This window comes from Myotis lucifugus, unplaced genomic scaffold (assembly GCF_000147115.1).
Source record: "Myotis lucifugus unplaced genomic scaffold, Myoluc2.0 scaffold_6079, whole genome shotgun sequence".
Classification (NCBI taxonomy): domain Eukaryota; kingdom Metazoa; phylum Chordata; class Mammalia; order Chiroptera; family Vespertilionidae; genus Myotis; species Myotis lucifugus.
The window spans coordinates 1-8,631 of record NW_005877127.1 but is presented as its reverse complement, the minus strand read 5'-3'; the positions used below and the strand labels follow the sequence as shown (position 1 = coordinate 8,631).

The following is an 8,631-nucleotide window of genomic DNA, read 5'->3' as shown; positions in this document are numbered from 1 at the left end:
GGACTGGATCTTCAACTTCTAGTCCTGCCCATCCCCCATTCTTTTTTTTAAATATATTTTTATTGATTACAGAGAGGAAGGGAGAGAGAGAGAGAAAGAGAGAGAGAGAGAAACATCAATGATAAGAGAGAATCATTGATTGGCTGCCTCCTGCACGCCCCCTACTGGGAATCGAGCCTGCAACCCGGGCATGTGCCCTTGTCCGGAATTGAACCTGGGACCCTTCAGTCTATAGGCCGACGCTCTAACCACTGAGCCAAACTGGCTAGGGCCCAGGCCCCATTCTTCAGAATGCATGCACCCTACACACGCCTTGTTGATGAACTTCATTCTCCGTAACGCACTGTTTGTCCTGACTTATTGCCAGGTCGAGACGTTTTCCGCTGGCCCCAGCTGTGTGGACGGGGCCACACGCCCCCTGACCCACCACGGCTCTTGCGTGCATATTCCAGTGCTGCTTCTGTGCGAGAGCCCCGCCGAGCCGCCGCGCGCTCAGCGCCGGCCCCGCGCTGCGCGAGGAGTGCCCCGCAGACATGGTGAAGATGACCAAGTCCAAAACCTTCCAAGCTTATCTGCCAAACTGCCACCCGCACGTACCAGCTGTGTCCACTGCAGAGCCCCACCTGGCCAATCCCGACGAGCTCATTCTCCAAGGCAAGTGCTGTTGTCCCGGCGCGGGGGTGAGGCTCCTGAGCCCAGGACCACCCTCACAGGTCATGACCCCGTGGTTTTTGCCGATCTGACAAAAAATAGAAATAATTTTGATTCATTCACACTAGACAGCCGTGGTGTTGGCTGTTGTCATTCCTTAATGTGCTGACCCTAAGGAGAAGAGGCCAGTGCCCTGACTGAGCAGCCAGGTACTCGTGCTTTCAGAACGTCGCTGTCTCCCGTTGTTGTTCCGTAGTGCTCGTCGCGGAGAGCAGAACCGAATCCATGCGAGGCCGGAGGCCGTCCTGACAGGGTCACAGCCTCTGGGTCCGTCTGTTTTGTTTTGTTTTTTTATATTTTATTGATTTTTTACAGAGAGGAAGGGAGAGGGATAGAGAGCTAGAAACATTGAGAGAGAAACATCCATCAGCTGCTTCCTGCACACCTCCTACTGGGGATGTGCCCACAACCAAGGTACATGCCCTTGACCGGAATTGAACCTGGGACCCTTCAGTCCACAGGCCGACGCTCTATCCACTGAGCCAAACCAGTCAGGGTGTCTGGGTCCATCTGTGCGCTAACAAGCAACCCCGGCCCAGGGAAGCCCGCCGGTGAGGCAGGTCTGGTTGTCAGAGGCAACCCCGTCGGCAGCCACATCGGGCTGAACGCTGTTTCTGTCAAGTTTTATGTATCATCTGCGGCTACTTTGGTGCCACCACAGAGTGTAAATGGCCCCACAGCCTAAAACATTTATCTGGCTCTAATTTACCGCAGTTTACAGAGCCCAGCTGTAGTCAGACTGTGGACTGTGGCTTTAATTTGAACCACAGATCTGATCACACCTTTGATCCAAATCCTGTGTCAAAAATGAGGATTCAGCCAAAACCGGTTTGGCTCAGTGGATAGAGCGTCGGCCTGCGAACTGAAAAGTCCCAGGTTCGATTCCAGTCAAGGGCATGTGCCTTGGTTGCGGGTACATCCCCAGTAGAAGCTGTGCAGGAGGCAGCTGATCGATGTTTCTCTCTCATCGATGTTTCTAACTCTCTATCCCTCTCCCTTCCTCTCTGTAAAAAATCAATAAAATATATGGGGGGAAAAATGAGGATTCAGTCCCAGCTGGTTTGGCTCAGTGGATAGAGCATTGGCTTGCAGACGGAAGGGTCCCAGGTTTGATTCCAGTCAAGGGCACATGCCTGGGTTGGGGGCTCAGTCCCCAGTGGGGGGTGTGTGGGAGGTAGCTGATCGATGATTCTCTCTCATCATTGATGTTTTATCTCTCCTTCTCCCTTCCTCATAGTATTTTTAAAAAAAACAAGGATTCACAGAATAGGTGAAAATTCGGAAAATCAGTTTAGAAACTTGAAAGCCAGTGGGGATGTGTGAAAAGTTTGTATGATGAATCTTTAATTGGACATAAATAATATTCCTCATTCTAAGAAGCTACTTAAGGGAAGACCCCTTTGTAAGTCTGAAAGCTGTATATTTAAATCAAAACACTGCTAGTCTCAGGCTAGGCTAGGTTTTGCTTCAGTAACAACCCCAAATCTGTGGCTTAAAATTAAGGTTTATTTATTTATTTATTTATTTATTATTTATTTATTTATTTTTTAATCCTCACCTGAGGATATGTTTTCTATTGATTTTAGAGAGGAAGGGAGAGAGAGAGAAACATTGATCGGTTGCCTCCCCTATGCACACGGAGATCGAACCCACAACCTGGGTATGGGAATTGAACCCACCATCTTTTGGTGAATGGGACGCTCCAACCAACTGAGCCACCCAGCCAGGGCTAAAGGAGGGTTTGTTTCTTGCTCAGGTAAGGTGTTCATCATGGGTCGGCCAGGGCTCTGTAATCACACATTAAAGTGATGTGTATGTATAAAGGAGTTCCTACCCCAACTCCATTCCTTAATCACTTAGTAATTTGGTGTGTATTGTTGTCTGTTGTGTGTGTGTGTATGTGTGTGTGTGTGTGTGTGTGTGTGTGTGTTTGGAGGGGGGTTGTTTTTCTGTTTGTTGTGTGTGTCCATGACAACACATTTTCACCTTAAAATAGAGCTCACGACACGTCATTTCACAGCTCTTTCTTCACTTAGCAGTATTTTATGCCCACTTCCCAGCCCACTCATACCGATCTGTTCCTGTCACCCTTTTGAAGTGCATGAGCCCGGGTGTGAAGTGAATTCATTTGCTTGCTCGCTTATTGGTGGGTTTTTCTTTTTTCCTTTTTTTTTTTTTTTTTTTTGCAATTAATTACACACACTGTGATGGTGACCATTCTGGTCACATATCCTTGCGCACTCAAGCTGATCTGTTCTTTACAGTCGGTTCTGAGAGTGGGTTGCTGGCCATTCGGTCTGTGCCTTCCACATCTTGATATGGTCACCTTGTGCTCCAGTCAACCTTCCTCGCGGTATTTTGAATTAGTGCCAAGTGACAGGCAAAGAAACCAAGACAGTGTTCTTGCAGGGGTTTGCTTTTCGCTGATGATTTTTGTGGTCCATCTGTTCTGTTGGGTCATTTGAGCCTGGCACCAGACAGACGAACCTCAAGCTGAGTCTGGGACTGACCTGATCTATCCGGGAGGCACTAACACCCCCTCCCACCTCCTAAATCATCTTAGGATGATCAATATGCTACAAGCTGTTTCTTAGCTTGTAACACTCCTGGGGTGAGCTGTCCTTTCCTCCCGGGGAGGGGCCATCTTGTAACTGTTCATTTCAGTGGAAAAGCATGAAAACGCCCCCTTGCCCCTAATATCTGACAGACGTTTGCCGATCTGACAAAAAATAGAAATAATTTTGATTCATTCACACTAGACAGCCGTGGTGTTGGCTGTTGTCATTCCTTAATGTGCTGACCTAAGGAGAAGAGGCCAGTGCCCTGACTGAGCAGCCAGGTACTCGTGCACGTAATAGCCATACATGGGTGCATCTGAGCAAGTGAGGACCCCTGGCAGCCCCTGTGGGGCTTTTGGAAGCCATGACTCCCCCCCGCCCCCCTGCTTTTGGGAAGATCTTGTCCTGCTCCAGGCCCTGAGCTCAGCCCCTCACGCTCTGCCAGGCCGCCCTTCAGCTCGTGTGCCGACCCGTGACCTGAAACACAGCTCCTCCACTTTCATTCCAAAACTCGAGTCGCATGTCACCTTTGCCTCGTCACAATCACCTTTAACACTTTGCTCTTCTTTCAGTCCTTTCAGGGAAGCCAGGGCCGCGCCTACCTCTTCAATTCTGTGTGAGTATCACGGCCACTCGGCCCGGGGACTGCTGTGCTCGGTGTCAGCTCCCAGGGGTCGCATCTGTGCCATTGAAGCTCTCGGTGCTGGAGTTCAGTGCTCCCCAGTGTCAGAATGACCAGTGTCTCTTACATCATCTTAAAGAATTCTCTCTCGTCTTGAGAGTTTCGGGAAGGCATGCGGCTCTGAGGGATCACTCTGCACACAGGCTGTGGTTTCCTTCCCGTTGGGGGGCGGGGGGTTGAGTTTTGCTACAGCAGCACTGTGCTCACCTCCCAGAGCCTGGCCCGTCCTGGGGAGACAGAAGGTGGTGCCTTCTCCTGAGAGGTGGTGGTGGGCAGGGCTGGGGGAGGCGGGCAGTTACGGAATGCTGCTGCCTGTCTGGTAACCAAGGGGGGGTGCGGGGGAAGGCCCTCAGGGGGCAGGTCTCCAGCCCGGCTCCTCCCTCCTGCAGGGTGAACGTGGGCTGCGGCCCTGCCGAGGAGAGGGTCCTTCTCACCGGCCTGCACGCCGTCGCAGACATCTACTGTGAGAACTGCAAAACCACGCTCGGGTGGAAATACGTGAGTGACCACCTTGCTCTGACATTCCAGAGAACACAGATGCACTACGATAAAGAAAACATCTACAAATGGAAACAAAATTTGCAAATACGTAGATCTCCCCCGGAAGCATAATCCTATCAGAGTTCATTTTTCTTTTAAATATATTTTTATTGATTTCAGAGAGAGAGAGAGAGAAACATCAATGCCTCCTGAGTGCCCCCTACTGGGGATCAAGCCCACAACCTGGGCCTGTGCCCTGACCCGGAATCAAACCATGACCTCCTGGTTCATAGGTCGATGCTCAATGACTGAGCCATGCTGGCCGGGCAAGAGTTCATTTTTTTTTTTTAATATGTTTTATTGATTCTCCACAGAGAGGGAGGGAGAGGAACAGAGAGCCAGAAACATCGATGAGAGAGAAACACCGATCAGCTGCCTCCTGCACACCCCCCACTGGGGATGTGCCCGCAACCCAAGCACATGCCCTTGACTGGAATCGAACCCGGGACCCCTCAGTCCGCAGGCCAACGCTCCATCCACTGAGCCAAACCAGTCAGGGCAAGAGTTCATTTTTAAAATGTTTTTATTGCTTTCAGAGAGAAGGGGAGAGGAAGAGAGAGGTAGAAGCATCAATGATGAGAATGACTGACCGGCTGCCTCCTGCATGCCATTCTGGTTTTCTTCGTCAGGGCACGGCTCTCCCTCCTGGAATTCTCGGTCGTTGCTGGGTCCCACGTCCCCGTCAGATATGAGGAGACACAGTGCCCAGCACAGAGGCGAGCTTAGTGAGGCCTGCACATTCCCCCGTCCTTCCCCCTGCTTGGCCCATTCCATCCCTGACCACCCCGGCCCCCAACAAAGGGCCTTCGCTCCCTGCAGCATCTCTGAACTATGCCCGGGCTCCCAGTGCAGTCACCTGCACTCTCCTCTCACCTGGAGTCCCTGGAAGGAGCATCTCCCTCCTCTTCCTCCTCCCAATTGCCCTGCACGTGGCAGGTGCTCAGTAACAAATCGGAATTCCTGTTTCCCTACAAGTTTAACTGTAACCTGATGCCACAGGCACAGCAGCCCTGCGCTGCCCTCAGTGGGCTTGTCACCGAGACAGACCCCAGCCATGAGCCTTGCAGGGGACGTCTGGGGAGACGTGCTACCATACACTCACTCACTTTCTCTGCTCAGAGTGCAGCGAAGTTGAGAATGAAACAGTCTTTCCTGAAACCTTCTGTTTCTACTTTTTCCCCAAGGAACACGCCTTTGAAAGCAGTCAGAAATATAAGGAAGGGAAATTTATCATTGAGCTTGCCCACATGATCAAAGACAATGGTTGGGAGTAAAGCGAAGGCTTCCTGTTCTCTTCTGAATCCTGTTTTGCGAGAGACTTTATTGGAATGGAAACAGGAGCGTCCTGGATGACTATTTCTTGAACTTGAACCTTGCAAGCCTGCCTCTTCCGGCCGTTCCCATGGGTAAGGCTCCATTTGGTCTATGTCCTCTTCATGTATGTGGTCGTTTCAGAAACGTTCCAGTGACCCTTTTCTAGTGTCTCAAATCCTAGAGGAAGAATTAACCAGCTGACGGCTTATCTGTCTAGTTAATACCTTCTTGAACCTGTGACTTTAAGATGAGGTTTGGCTGCTCTTTCACATTTGACAGGAACGAGCCGAATCTACAGACCACAGGGACAGGGTCACTTTAGAGAGCAGGTTCACCCCTGTCGTTTAGAAGGACAGTGTTATAGCCCACTTTTTTCCGAATTTGCAAAATTACAAATTGGTTATTTCTCTTGCAAATGAGCTGTTAAGTCACAGTGCTCATTTCAGAATATTCCAGAAGCAGTCAAATCTGTACACGGAGGGTGTTTTTCTTAGCCTTGTTCAAAACCAGAAGATACCATTGATAACATTTTAGGTAAGCTAGAAATAGAGAAATGTGTTCAGTGTTCAATGGAACATCCTGTTTATTTAAGCCAATAGCCTCCTTATCTAGGAATCAAGTGAACCAGTTGTTAGCAAAGACTGACCCAGGGCCTGCGGGCGCAGCAGTGCCAGGGCCAGGTCCCGGACCAGGCTCCGGAGGTGGGGCTGACGTGAGGAGGCACTGAGCGCTGGTCCATGGAGTACTAGTTTAACACACTGGACTGAGTAAATCGGACTTCCTTTTCTACTCTGATGTACTTGAAGAAAAATAATTATTTTTGCATATGAAAGAGGCCAGAACTAACAGGATAAACTTTCAAACTTGAGATTTGGTAGATTGTTTTTAATGTTTTCAGAAAAGGTTAAAGTTGCAAGACAGGTTTAAACTTTGTAAATGAGATGTTTGGTTTGCTCAGCGGGTCACCCTGCCTTGCCTGGTTGTCCCATGGGCTGTCCCAGAAGGGCCTGTGCAGTGTCCTAGGTCCCGAGTAGCCGCCACATGTTTAAGTTTTGACCCACCCGTTTCTGCAGGGAGTGGACACTGCACGGGTTTTGGCCAATTTGTAAAGAATTTAGATCAAAAATGTTCCCAAATAAGTTTTCTGTTTCAATGTTCTAACCCGAGTCCAGCCTGTGGGCCAGCCTGCTGCTCCCGGTGTGCGGGGAGGCCTCTGTGTGGTCACCGTGGCGTGAGGCTCACCGGCTCCCGGCGCCAAGGGCAGGAAAAGGCCCCGGGGAGCAGGGAGAGGAGAGCCGTGTGCCCAGGTGCTTCTCAGCCTGTAGGCGAGGTTAGTCCAGTGACAGCGAGCATGAGCCTCTGCCCCGACCCCAGCCTCCCGAGCCCAGAGCTGTGGCCATGCAGGCACGGGGCTCCCTGCCCGGTTCTGGTTCGGCTGCTCACCTGGAGCTTCCCCTTTGGCACCATCTCTGCCTGAGTCTCGAAGCCTTGGAACATGGGGAACGTGGCAGCCGGAGAGCAGGGTGGGTCAGTGCCCAAGGAGCCTCTGCCCCGCATCTTCGGCCGAAGGAAGGTCCTGGTGCCGCTGTGGAAGCCTCTGCATTCGTAGTGCTCCAGCTGGCGCTGCTGCCGAGCTGGTGTCCAGAGATCTAGGCTGACCCGGCCCGGCCGTGTATCCAAGGTAGGGTTCGGCTGTGCAGCCTCGGGCCTCCAGGGCCGTCACTCACTCAGCAGCGAGCAGTGGGAAACCTGAAGACGCTTCGCGCTCGCGCTGGCATGTGAAACCGCAAACACCTGCAGCTCGGCCCTTAGGGGAACCGTGGAGGACTGAGGGAGCCTTCCCTGAGTGAGTACTCGTGGTGACAACCTGGCCGCCATGGACACGCCCTTCTCGTTTTGGTTCCTCTACAAGCCTCTGCTGCACCTGAGGCTCCGGACCAGGGAAGTGGGCGGTGCTGAGCCCCTCCCGCTGGGCCAGGGCAGCGGCTCCTGCGTGTCTCCAGGTCTTTGCTGCAACTGAATCTAAAATTCTCCTGACCGGTTTTTGTATATACTAAACTTCTATTTAAAGCTTTTATATGTTCTGGGCAATTTTACTGCTCCTTCAATTTGAGCACTTTGGTTTTGTATCGTATTTTTGATGGCATCGAAACCTTTTTCTTGGTCTTATGCCTTTTTTTGTTTTTTATATAATTGATACAAATATTCTCACCACTTTTTTGTTGGTCTGCAAAACCCAAGCTCCTTTTGAAACCAAATGAACTGAGCTGGCTTCAGGGAAGGACATCCACGAGCCACAACTACGTGCTGGTATGTTCCACCCTCTCAAATTCCTAAACAGTAAATGTCATCCCGACTTTTAAGTTATTTAAACTATTTTTTCCCTGAGTGGGAGGTGATGCCAGGATTACAAATGCATTTAACTTAAAACTGTGCCGTGTCCTCTGGCTCAGTACATTTGCTTTAGAAACGTGGTTTAGTCTTGTTGCCATTTTATATATACATATATAATATTTTTATACCTTAACACTTATTCTTGATGGCATCTGTCAGATATTAGCAAGGATCAGAAATGGGAATTTTTCAAAAGTCCTTTAATTTACCTGATGACCTCACCAGGTACTTAAAAAATCCAAGTGCTTTTAATTTCTGGAAAACTACATTGTAAGCTCCAAAATAACCTACAGAATGTAAACCTCATTTGTCAAAGGCTCTGGGCCGACCTGGGGGCCGCTCTGTGGGGCTGCAGCCTGGCCTAGCCCGGAGGCCCCCTCGGAGCTGGACTGCCAAGCGCGCACACACAGCCTCCCCCGCCTGTGTCAGTGT

At 50.6% G+C, this 8,631-nt stretch overlaps 1 protein-coding gene across 1 annotated transcript; it reads left to right on the top strand.

Moving 5' to 3' along the window:
- Positions 1-452: 452 nt before the first annotated feature.
- On the top strand, positions 453-6,003 carry LOC102429294 (protein yippee-like 1; the record flags this gene model as incomplete). Its single annotated transcript, XM_023749330.1, has 4 exons — positions 453-680; positions 3,842-3,885; positions 4,341-4,449; positions 5,676-6,003. Coding segments are annotated over 4 exons (471 nt in total), but the record flags the coding sequence as incomplete, so codon positions are not given.
- Between the last annotated feature and the right edge of the window lie 2,628 nt (positions 6,004-8,631).